At 39.3% G+C, this 13,182-nt stretch overlaps 1 protein-coding gene across 2 annotated transcripts in view; it reads left to right on the top strand.

The window, feature by feature from the left end:
* Positions 1-13,182, top strand: part of LOC120535651 (mixed lineage kinase domain-like protein) — a 104,982-nt gene that overhangs the window by 16,294 nt on the left and 75,506 nt on the right. For both annotated transcript variants that reach the window (XM_039763606.1, XM_039763607.1), the window contains one exon: positions 12,227-12,676. In XM_039763606.1, the coding sequence (XP_039619540.1) occupies positions 12,229-12,676 (448 nt within the window). In that variant the 5' untranslated portion in view covers positions 12,227-12,228. The remainder of the gene's footprint in view (positions 1-12,226; positions 12,677-13,182) is intronic.

Raw genomic sequence — 13,182 nt, forward strand, 5'->3', positions numbered from 1 at the left:
CCCAGTTCAGCCCCTCAGTCTAGCTAGTCAGAACAGGTCCTTTTCACCCTCCTTAGTGTCCAGCCTCAAATACAACTTATCATACACCTTTTCTTTAGCCTTTGCCACCTCTCTCTTCACTGATGATAGTTGTTGTTAACCCAGGACTCGACCGATCCAGTATGGAATTTTGTATTGTTGTCCATATATTGATTTGGCAAAATTTTACACAGGATGCCCTTCGTGACGTAACCCTCCCCATTTATCCGGGTTTTGGACTGGCACGAAGAAACACACTGGCTTGTGAATCCCCTGTGGCTTGGTTGAGGTAATAGTCTCCCTTTTACAGGAAATAAATGCACTTAAGAGTACCAGTAGGGGATTTAAAGAGAACAAATGATTATGTTAGGAGAATTAGAAATATAAATAGGAAAGGCACTTAACACTCAAGTTATTGTGAAAACCAGAATATGCCTTTAGTATTGGAAAATGGAGCTTAGAATGTCAAATCTATTTAAAAAAATGTACTTATGGTATGTATTTTAAAAATGTACTTATGGTACCAGCAAATCTAAATAATATGCAGTATTCTGCACTTCTTGGATATGGGGCAGTAGAAAATTTATTAGTACAACTTTGTTGCAAGAGCTAGGTATTTGCCTGATCGTATTAAAAGTCAAACCCTGGGTAGTATCGATTGGGGAAGAGCCTATTGTTAGTGGGTCATGGGAATGCATATCTGCCCAATTGCAATTGTAGGGTTGCTCCATAAGGAAATACCTTTTTTGTTTTTAAACCATCTGTTCCTCAAATCATTTTGGGTATTCTCTGCTTATGTAAACATAATCCCATTATTGATGGGAAGAGCAAAAATATAAAAGCATGGATCACTAGTTGTAAACAATAATGTATTGATATACAGTTTAAGACTTTTGTTTTATGTATCCAAGAAAATTTTCTCCCAGATGAATATGTTGAATTTCAAGATGTGTTTAGCAAACATCTCCTCGTTGCAAAAATGATTGTGTTATTGAACTTTTACCTAATGCACCTCTCCCTAAGGGTAAACTTTATGTTGTCAATCAACCAAAAATCCAAACAATGGAAGAATATACAGTATACATTAAAAGCATATTGTTCCTTCTAGTAGTACAGTGGAGGCATTTTTTTTTTTTACAAATACAAGGTAATGCCATATGATCTTGCCATTACACCAGCAGTTTTTTTGTCATTCATAAACAACATATTTAGAGATGTTCTTGATCTGTTTGTTTTAGTCTGTTTGGAAGATATTTTTCTAAAGATATAGAAACTAAAATTCAGCATCTGTGGTTAATATTGAAGCACATTAGACATAATCATGTGTTTGTAAAGTTAGAGAAATGTGAGTTTGCACACAAACTGAGTATTGCACTTAGGATATGAAATTGCAATAGAGTCTATCCATAGATCAGTCAAAGATAGCTGCTATATTAAACTGGAGAGTACCAGAGTGTTAAGCAGTTCAGTTGTTTTGTAGGGTTGACTAATTACTATAAAGAAGATGCTCTCAAGGCTCCCATTTTAAGACACGCTAATTCATTGTATTGATTCTTTCTTGAAGATGACATATCAGGTAGTAGGGAGAGGGCAGTTTTGTCACAAAAATATTCAGATCAAGACCTTGTATATTTTTATCCCAAAAAACTGACTCTTGCTGTGCATAATTACAATGTGAGTAAATATGGGAGAACAGAGACACTGACATACAGGAGTGGACAAAAGTAGGTTTACAGTTGTTCGTATGGAAAAAGACATGCAGGTTATGATTATTCCAACTTTATCAACACAAATGATTTATTAACTTTAACTTAAAAGAATGCCACAATGACACAGTGCCCTTAGGCAATCTCATAAGTGCTGAAATTGTTGGCCTTAATTATTTACACATTCTTGTAGTCTACTTGCTACACTCAAGCACACTTTGGCACAGAGTTCTTTATGGTCATGAATTTCTTGCCATACTTCTCTTATGTAGCCAATCATTTCATCCATAGTACATGGTTGTTGTGAAAAGACGTCATCTTTGACAACACCCCAAAAGAAGAAGTCCATTGGAGTGAGGTCTGGTGAATGTACTGGCCATTCCACTGGCCGTCGTTGACCTATCCACCTGCTGGGTAATTGTTTATCAAGAAACTCGCACACTTTCACGGCATAGTGTGGAGGAGCTCCGTCTTATTGAAAGAAGACTTTTTCATTATCGTGCTGTCTCTGTAATTGTGGTAAAACGGTGTACCTTAGCATGTTTAGAGTTTTATGGATAAAAACAGATCGAAGTACTCCTTTACACGAAAGACCTGCCTAAACTGTAACCCCCAGCTGATTCAAATTCTTTTGTCAAATTTACCGCATATTCTGTAGAACTAGGGTATTGTACCATGTTAGCCATTATGAATGTAGAGAAAAGCCAAGCAAAATGACACCTTTTATTGGCTAACTAACAAGATTACAATATGCAAGCTTTCGAGGATACTCGGGCCCCTTCTTCAGGCAAGATGTAAAAAATAAGATGTAAGAAGGGGCCCGAGTTGCCTCGAAAGCTTGCATATTGTAATCTTTTTAGTTAGCCAATAAAAGGTGTCATTTCGCTTGGCTTTTCTCTGCATATTCTGCAAATTGTTTGACAACTTGGTGGAGATGTATGAAATTGTTCAGCCCATTGCTGGCGAACATTTTCAGCATTCTCGCTCTTCCAGTATTGTTTAAATATCCACTTTCATTGGTCGTTGGTTACATTGCCTGCCATCTTCACTTAAAAGAAAAATCATAAGTAAGAATACAAAATAATAATAAGAAGAAGAAAGAAACGGGCATGAGGAAGCTTGTCATCTCCTTATTTTTTATTTATTTATTTTTTTTGCAAAAATGGAGATCCCCACAGCTACCAAATTAGCAGAAGGCATACTCACTGCAGAAAATTTGCAGCCTTTATTTATCCAGTTGGCTTACTCACACAGAATAAGGCTTCACTGATTGGTTAAACAAAACATTTTCCATAGCGCAGTCCAGGCAACTCACTCACACAGAATAAGGCTTCACTGATTGATTAAACCACAAAATTACATGCTGTACTGTTTGTCTCCTTTACTCAAATTGTTTCTTCACTTTTTTCTGCGTACATGGCATCTAACGTATTTAACTGTTTAGGGTGAAAACACTTCATGTGGGCATGTGCACATCTGACATTGCCTTGTCCATTCTCCTAACCCTGAGGCTAGCCCCAACCTGAGCCTTGATCCAGGCCAGGCCCAGGGAACTGAGGACCCCCAGTGGTCCCCTTGTCAGCCCTCGCTCAGGGGAGAACCCTGACAAATCCCTGACGTTTGAAATTTCTCTTCCTCACCCGCTCATTACACTGGTTCTTCCAAGGGAGTCATTGAGGACCCTGGCAGCAGACCTTTGCCTCACCCTGCTCTGCTAATTCTGAAAGGTGCTGTGGTAGAAGTTGTATGTTCCCAGATGATATGTTCCTATGGATTACTACTTCTTCTGCCAGGTCATGTAGAAAAAGCGGGCAGTAGGTCATGTGAAAAAGCGGGGAGGAAACAAAATTTTCATGTGGGCAGAGGGTCATGTAAAACCGAAGTGGAGATCGGTATACCCGCAAAGGGTCCTGGACGCCCCTAGGCTGGGGGTAGGTTCGGAGAGGCCAGCCATTTCCTGCTGGGGCCTGGCGCCCTTCCCAAGTGGCTTTTGAGGTGGCTTGGTGGTGCACTGTCAATGGCGGGGAATGACCCCTAGCCATTCGCGTAAGCCTACCTTCCAGAGAGGGACCACCGGCAGTTGCAGGTTGGGGAACCATGCTCCATCTTCCTGGGCACAGTCTGGCATTTGGCCCAAAGCCCTCCCTGGGTCTCAGGCCTGAGCTGATACACTCCTGGGTCCTCATGCATAACGCTGTGCGTAGAATTCACACTATAACATGACATAAGCACAAAAGCTGAAATGTGCTTATGCACAGAAAAATCCAGATGCAGGAATCTGTGTGTTCGCCCACTTCCGCGTTCTTCCGCTATATAAATCTTGATCAGCGTGAAAAGTAACGCTTGTTCACGCGCTTGCTGTCCCACACCGTCTCCTCCCAGAATTACGCCTCTTTGAATATGCAAATCAATATAAATAGCCCTTAAGCTCAGTGTTCTGTGAAAAGACAATAGAAAAAGCAAGACGGAAAATGGAAGAATTTCAGCGAAGTGGAGGCAAGGAAAAACGTACTATTTGTTGGTTTAAACAGTGGTATAAACAACAAAAGGAAGCTGATCGATTGACATAGCGTGTCGGAGAAACTCGAAAGCTCAAGTTCACAAAGTTGCACAGTGCCCAAAATAAAAAAGAAGTTGTCACATATCAAAGTCGCCGTGAAAAGGCGAGTTGTAGCCCACCATCTGAGTGTCATATGAAAGCTTATTAGGGTACAGAGAAAAAAAAGGCACACAGTAGGAAAAAGCACGAAATGTCAACTTCAATCTCGAAATTTCCACTTTAATTACGTAGTTTATTTTGTCATTAAAGTAGAACATCATAAACTTCATCTTAAAATCGTTTAATTAACCAGTTTCTCAAATCACATCGTAATTCAAGTAGCACGTTAAATGCTTTGTTTTATATTTGTTCTTTTGCTCTATATGTGTGAATCACTACGTGCTTCCGCTTTCTCTTTCTCCAACAGGACACAGAATCCATTACATTCGTGAAATTACAGCTCTCTGAATAATTAAAATACTGAGATGTATACGTGATATCTTTTTCATGATGATAGGAGTTAGAGCATGTTATTAAACAGGGGAACACGGTGTGTGATTGTGCGCGACATTTGATGAAATTATTGTAGCAGTACTATCTCTTTCAAACGTACTAACCTCCAATTCCTGTGCTTACTTTTCTTTCTCCAAATACCCAATCGCCGCACAATCAGCTCTGTAATAGATGTTAAGCCATCTGTAAGCTTACAACGACGATTCTTGAAAACTTTTAAGGAACATTGAAATATCATTGTTGTACATGTTTAATTATTCTATCCATCTATCCTTCCAGTGTTGCGTCAGCCCCAGAAAGAATACAGCACAAGGTAGGATCAATCCGTGAACTAGCTAGCGCTGCGGAACCGTGTCCTCACATGTTTAATTATTAAATTTAATTATTAACAATACAGATTATTTAAATGAAGTTAAAGTTTTAGCTATATAATATAATCAACATATTTTGCTGCATTTCATCTTAAAAATGATATTGTCATCATACTGTATGTAAATACGCGCTTTATAAAGTGGCGCAGGTTGTGCAATATTATAACTGTAGTGCAAGTTTACAATGAGGTGATTGTACTTATAAGTACAAACAGTTCTACAAGGAGCACTTGATGGACTGATTGACTGTTTAAAGTTCTAGGGATGAAACTGTATCTGAACCGCAAGGTCCGTACAGGAAAGTCTCTGAAGCGTTTTGCCGTGGCTGAGGCAGCATGTGCTTGATGCCGTATACCGATCAGCTGCTGCAGTGATATAAATACTCCGAGTGGTGCAGTGAGAGTAATATGGAAAAAGATGATCCGCTGTGGCAATGGGAGTAGCCGAAAGAAGAAAAAGAAGGTGCAGTGAGAGTAACAACTCTAAAGCAGTTATGGTATTTGGAATACTATGGCTATTCCCTGGACCATTATATTGTTACAAGTTAATTACAATCAGATGCATTACACTAATAAACAATATGCGGTTAGTTTCAGTGTATTTATAACGCCGTGGCAGGAATGTGGATCTAAGAAATAAATAGTAATCACACAGGAACAGTAGCACTGCTTTGACGCTGGGTGCCGCCAGTCTGCAAAACCGAGCAGAGAACTTGCGTATGACAGAGTATGAGGTACCGTGGAAAAGTGCGTGGCTTTACGCCAAGTGTAGGTTTTATACATCACGATTTGAACATGGCAACATTTCTGTGCGTACGCAACGTTTATGCATGAGGCCCCTGGAGATTTTCAGCTACAAGCTTTTTAAGACCTCAAAAAAAATGACTAAGTCCCAAATGAATGGGAAATCCCATAGATCGGGGTGGGCAAAGTCATTCCTGGAGGGACGCAGTGGCTGCGGGTTTTTATTCCAACCCAGTTGCTTAATTAGAAAACAATCCTTGCCAATAATTACATTTCAGGGCTTGTTAGTGCTTTAACTCTGCTGTGTCAAGTCATTCTCATATCCTAGATTTTTTTTTCCATTCTAAGGATGTCATCCAAATACTTTGAAGTGTAAAACGGATGGGTAATTCTCAGTCCTTCACTTTTTTCTCTTCTCTTTCCTTCCAGGTATTTAATTAAACCAAATAGTGCACGATAAATACACATAGGTGTAAAGGGTAACAAGCAAAATGGATAACTGCTGGTTTCTTTTGACATTTGCATCTTATTGCTAATAAGGAGCAATTAAAAACTGAGAATGCAGCTATTTAAGACTTAAATAAGCAATAAGGGTTCAAAATCTTAATGAGGGATACAACTAAAATGAAGCAGAAGTGCTTCTAGAGCAATAAGTGCTTCTTATTAAGCAATTGGGTTGGAACAAAAACCTGCAGCCACTGCGGCCCTCCAGGAATGACTTTGCCTACCTCTGCCATAGATGGAAGATCCCAGTTGGGTTTTTGGTCTGATAAATGCACTATTCCTTCCCATGGCCCCCACCTCAGGCTGGGCCAGTACTCCCCCAAGGCACTTGGCCCCCATCTCAGACCGGGCCAGAGGATGGAGACCCGGAGGCCCATGTAACTTTGTCTGAAGTGTAGGAGGAACCTTTGGGCCTGAAGAACCGGCCTGAGCCGGCATGCCCAAGGTTCTCCCTTGTTGGACTCTTTGCACCCATCGATCACATCTGTGGGGCGGTCGTAGTGTCCCAGACCACGGGCCCTGTGAAAATGCCCTTCTGGCCTGCGCATAGAAGATCCCCACCTGCCCAACAACTTTGCTGAATCCCGGCCCACTCCTACACGGGCACGGGAAATGTGATGTACAGGAGACCACCTTCCCAGCGTTGAACGTGAGCCAGAGTCATCTTCTGATCAATACTAAACCCATGGATGGTGTGAGGCCAGTGGTGGTCCTTTTCATGCCGGGATTAGGTCACCTGAGAGTCAGATTGTTTGGGAATGCAGCCCAAAGTGGGTGTTAAACTTCATCAAAGGCTAAATACGAGCACAAGACCGATAGCCAACAAGTACTTTAAAGGAAAGTTGAAAAGAACCTTTAAGAGAGTTGAAGAGGGCATGAACCCACCAAGAGCTAAACGGGTGGGGTCTGTGCTGCCCTCCTGAAGTACTATAAATTTACACCAGCCGTTACAGACGCAAATGTATGTTTTTATCGTATAATATTAACAATAAGAGCAGCTCGCTACTCAAAATGGTAAATTTGGGAAGCAGCTGGTATCGAACGCATGACCTCATGATTGGGAGTCAGCGGTTCTTGCCATTGAACCACACAAACTGTCTTATCAACAGCCTACCCTAACCTGCTTTGTTTTTTTTCGGTTATATTCTTGAATAAAAGTGCACTTGTTTTGTTACACTTGTGCCTTTTGTGAAAGTGTTTATTTGATATTTGGACTTCAGGCTTCACACATTATACATTTCATGTCTACATTTTGTCAATTATTACTAACTAGCAAAATACCTGCGCTTCGCAGCGGAGAAATAGTGTGTTAAAGAAGTCATGAAAAAGAAAAGGAAACATTTTAAAAATAACGTAACATGATTGTCAATGTAATTGTTTTGTCACTGTTATGAGTGTTGCTGTCATCAAGGATTTGATTATCATTATTTCTTTCAATCAGGTTCATATTTGGAGGACGTGTTGTGTTCAAGTTACATTCCATGTTTGTCAACCGTTGTAAAGATAACAGGTTTCATTCATCAAAGTGTTCATTACCCAAATCGCTACTCGTGAATCTAAGATGTTTAACAGGCATTTCCGGTATTAACTTGTGGATTTGCCTGCGAATATTTAGCGGCAGCGTGTCTATTAACTTGTGGATTTTTCTGCGAGTATTTAGAGGCAGCGTCACGAAGCTGTTTCCGTCTAGCTCCATCAGAAAATGTACCCCAATGTTTGACACGCTTCCTTTTTACTGTTTTCTCACAGCTTGGATTACTGCTGACGGACAGCCTTATATGGACAGGCAGTCAATTACGTAGGAGGCGTGGGGATGGGGGACGCAATATAGGCAGGCAGCCAACTACGTGGGAGGCGTGGTGATGAGGGATGCAACTCCGCCTCACATGGTGACTGAGCTGCAGGCTATGGACGTACTGTATATATGTACATAAGCAGAATTCAGATATGACCGTTACGCGTAGAATTTCAAAATGAAACCTGCTTAACTTTTGTAAGTAACCTGTAAGAAATGAGCCTGCCAAATTTCAGCCTTCTACCTACACGGGAAGTTGGAGAATTAGTGATGAGTGAGTCAGTCAGTCAGTCATGAAAAAGTTTCTGTTTTAATGATGTGTTTACATAAATTTAGACACCGAACACACATGAAATGCATTTATTCCAAATAACGATATATTGTTTACCTTATACAACTCCAGGCAACTCACACGCAGGTAAACCGACTTGAGCTGAGAAAACTTTCTGCCTTTCAGACAAGCCACATTTATGTATGGTAATGAAATTCAAAAGCTGGTATCAGTACCAATGTAAGACTTGTAATAACAATTCAACGTTATATGGAGTTGATGCTGTTGTTGCTCCAGGTTCATGTGGAGAGTTCTTCTTGTGTTAAAGTGCACTCTTTCTTTTTTAAATCATGGTCCTTTGTTCATGGTGCGGTGTCCTTTTCTCAGTTAGGCTCCTTGCTAAATCTTTTTGCAACTTAATATGAAAAAGCATTACTCTTTTTGGCATGAGGTTTTAGATGCTGAAGTTCCCATACTGAAGTAATGGCTGCTTCTCAACTGGGAGATCAGTCACTGGTACAAAGCATTGCTTGGCAGGGTGGATTTCAGCTTTCAGATACCCAGCAAGAAGAGAATTGTCAGCTTTCAGCTACCCAGAGAGCTTTCAGTTTTAGAGAAAGAGGTGTTCATCAGTTTTTGGGCGTGAGAGGGATGAATGCAGCTACGTTTAAAGGAAAGTGTGACTTCTGGTAATTAAAGTATCTTCCAGTTACAGATTTGGGGTCTACTTATAGACACATTATTTTGGCTATCAAGGTTGCCACTCATTGATTTATGGCTTTTTGCTCGAACTTGGGCGTCCAACCCAGCCACAGAGGACGCACAAACCAGCGTGTTTCATCATGCCAGTCCCAACCCTGGATAAATGGGGAATGTTATGTCAGGAAGGGAATCCATTGTAAAATTTTGTCGGGTCAATATTCGGGCAACAATACAGATTTTCATACCGGATCGTAGTGCTGGGCGGTATACCTGTTCATACCAAAAAACTTTTTTTTTAAATTATGATATGGATTTTTCTTATACCGCAACACCAGTTTAAATAGCCTAAACAACGTTTGGAACGTGGCGCAGCGGAAAACTGTTTAAAGGGGGACCTTTTTCACTGCTGCACTGCAAAACACACATGCAACGGAGTACATGCATTAGTCGAGGTATTGAATGGTGAAAATGGACAGAGAACATTCCGAAACTGAAGCTGTAGCAGACAATAGAGTTGAACATGATGACACAGAAGAACTTTTGCCGAAAAAAGGAGCCATGTCTGTTGTCTGGAGATACTTTGGTTTTAAAAGGTCAGATGTGGACCATTATGTTCAAATGTGTGAATACTGTTTCTATACTACTGTAATACTGCAAGCCAAGTTGTACTTGTTTTATTTTTTTTCAATATTGCATAATGTACCCGGGTATTGTGTAATAGTGTGACGGCATGTTGAATTTATTCTCTAAATTTCCACTTTAATCTCGACATTATGACGAGAATAAAGTCGACATGTTGACTTTATTCTAAACAGTTCTACTTTATTCTCTCTATTTATGTTGAGATTAAAGTCGACATGTTTACTTTATTCTCGGAATTTATCATTAAAGTAGAATATTGTAGCAGTCAAGTGCCGCTAAGATTCACACCGTCAATGTGACGGTGATTTATTTTAGTGGTGGATTACCAGGGACAACCCCAGCCTTGGAACAACACAAACACACACACACACACACTACAGAGACCAATTAAAGCAGGCTGGGAACATTAAATGATAAAGAATATAATGAACTAAATGAAAACAATAATACCAACCCTGACCCCTTCGGCAATATTGCATTTAACACTAGAATTACCAGAGCCTACGAAAAAACTCGTAGATCTGTCCCACCTTAAATCACTTCTTAAAACGGTTCTCACCTCTCTGCCAGCGTCTTTTGTTAATCTAAATGTGCTGATAAAGAAAAGTTGCAAGTAGCCGGTTATTCCATCCCCCCCACCAACTTAGAACGTGCACAAACTTGTCCCAGCTCATGCCTTGATTGATTATCTGGGAGTGAAGTGGAATTTTAGAGTGGAAATAATAGATCATTTATCATTTAGCATTTCACGTGTGTTCCGTTTATACAGTAATCCGTGTAAACACATTTTTAAAACAGAAACGTTTTTCATATTGTAGGCATAAACGATATAATGTATGAAGCCTGAAGTCTAAATATCAAATTAACAGTTTCACAAAAGGTACAAATATAACAGAAAAAGTATGCTTTTATTCAAAAATATAACTGCAGAAAAAAAGCCGCCTTAGCATACCCCATTGACACATACTTATCATAACTGCCATGGTAGCGTAATGGTATCCGCTGCTAACTAGTAATCAAAAGGTCATGAGTTCGATCCCTCACGATTCTCTCTTGAGAAGTAAACTGCTCTTATTCTTACTATTTTAAAATAAAAACATACATTTATTTTAAGTGTGTAACAGCCAGTGTAATTTATGATACTTGTAAAGGATAGTTTTTTTTTTTTATTCACTTTTCATTCTCTCAGTCGTGTTCAAGATCCTTCCCTACCTCCCCCCCACCAATCTGACACAGTTGTTTTCACATAAAGATGCGCTGTAGCACTGCAGCGTACTTGTGACTGCATTCTCGTACCAATGTTTGCGAACTGCAGTGCCTGCAGGCACTTTTCGTGGCATTACACGTCTATTTTTTGAGCATACCTGTGTCACTCAAACACAGGAACATATGTTGGTGTACAAGTAAAACAAAACAAGTGCACTTTTATTCTAGATTATAAGTGAAGAAAAAATAAAGCAAATTACAGTAGGCGGTTGATACGACAGCTTGCGTGGTGCAATGCTGAGACGATCCAGACCCCAACAAACAAATACAGTCCAGAACATAATGATGATATATGGCAGAATTAACAGCAGTCCGACAGATAAACGCAATGCACAAATGCACCAAAACAAAACAAACTTTTTTTTCCTTCTTTGACACCTGCCTTCCTTTTAAACCACTCTGGCCACCTTTGACCCCAACAGCCCATGCAAGGACTGCTGGGAGATGCAGTTCTAACTACTAGTAGTATTGTTACAACATCATAAACTAAACTTCATCTTAAAATGAATATTTAATTTACTAGATTTTCTCAAATCCCGTCATAATTTATGTAGCACATTAAATGCTTTGTGTTAAGTGTTCCCCGAGACATGTTAATTGCTACGTGCTTCTTAAACTGACTTCCTCTTGCACTAAGATGCTGTAAAAATATGCTGCAATTTATTGGTATGTATATCCAAATTTGTGGCATTTTTAGCAATTTATATAGGTCTCCTGGAAATATGTGCCTTGCTGACATGAAAGGGTATCAGTAATACAATACTATAATATAGTATTATCGTCGAGTAGCATGATGTGAGCTGATAAAACTTCTAGTACAAAACACGAGTTCTTTCTTATGACCTTTATTTATGCACCAACCTTTCTATACCTCTCCTCTTTCCTTTTTTTCTCTCTACCCTGTCCCCCTTTTCTACTTCTCCACCCTTCAATTAAAACTAGGAACCAATAAACAGAACAGGGATCAGTACAGAACAACTCCTTAGAATAGATAAAAACAAAATTTAACTGAAGAGGGAATACATTAATTATAAAAATAAACAACTGAATTGGCATAATTTACTTTTTCACTCATACAATAGTGATTTATTAGATGGTTAAATAATAAAAAAGACTATCCACATATGTCTAACATGTTTGTTTCTTATTCTAACAGGCATGGACTTTATCGATCCAGTTCTGGGTATAGCTGAAAAGGTGTATTCCCTCTGTAATGAAGTGAAAGCAAACCGAAAAAAATGCCAACGGTTGGCTGAACGGATTAAAGCCTTGTCTGTACCAGTGCGTGTCATTAAGGTTAAAGGCCCAAAAGATGTACCGAAAGTAGTGCTGCATGGCCTTAAAGAGCTAAAGGATACTTTAGAATTGGCACAGGAATTTGTAACAAACTATGGCTTCCTACATAGGATTCAGAAGATGATAAAGGCATATGACATAGCTGATGAATTTAATCAGCTGAATGATCGACTCAACGATGCCTTTCAGGTTCTTGTACTTTGCCTTCATGCTGAACAGAAAATACAGCTTGAGAGAACCTTTGATGTGGCCAATCGAAAAAAAGAGGACCTGGAAGATGGCAAAGATGACAACAAGGAACTGGAAATATGTAAGAAAATGATACTAAAATATGATATCTTAATTTATACTTTTTTAGAATAAGGACAGTAAGCTCAGATGCATAAGTAACTTTCTTTTTTGTGCACTGCCTTAATGAGTCAGTTTCCATTTAGTGGCATGGTGTGTGCACAGCATCAGCTGGGGTTGGCTGCATGAATAAAAGGTAAGCTTGAGAAAAGTGAGAGCAGAGAGTGATGGCTACAGCTTTATGCTGGTTTATATATATATATATATATATATATATATATATATATATATATATATAATATATTTTTATTTTTTCTCTCTCTGAGAAAATCACGTTTTGTGTCCTTCCAACCTTCCAAGATTTTTTTTTTTTTTTAATAATAATAAAGAGATACACTTATCTATACTGATATGGACTGGGTAAAGTGTTAGGAACGAAAGGATGCCACATAGTTTGATGGAAATGAAAATGACACCCCGAAAATCAAAGTGAAAAAATTATGCAGCAGGACCAGGGAGGGCATCACT

Source organism: Polypterus senegalus, chromosome 9 (genome assembly GCF_016835505.1).
Source record: "Polypterus senegalus isolate Bchr_013 chromosome 9, ASM1683550v1, whole genome shotgun sequence".
NCBI classification, from domain to species: domain Eukaryota; kingdom Metazoa; phylum Chordata; class Cladistia; order Polypteriformes; family Polypteridae; genus Polypterus; species Polypterus senegalus.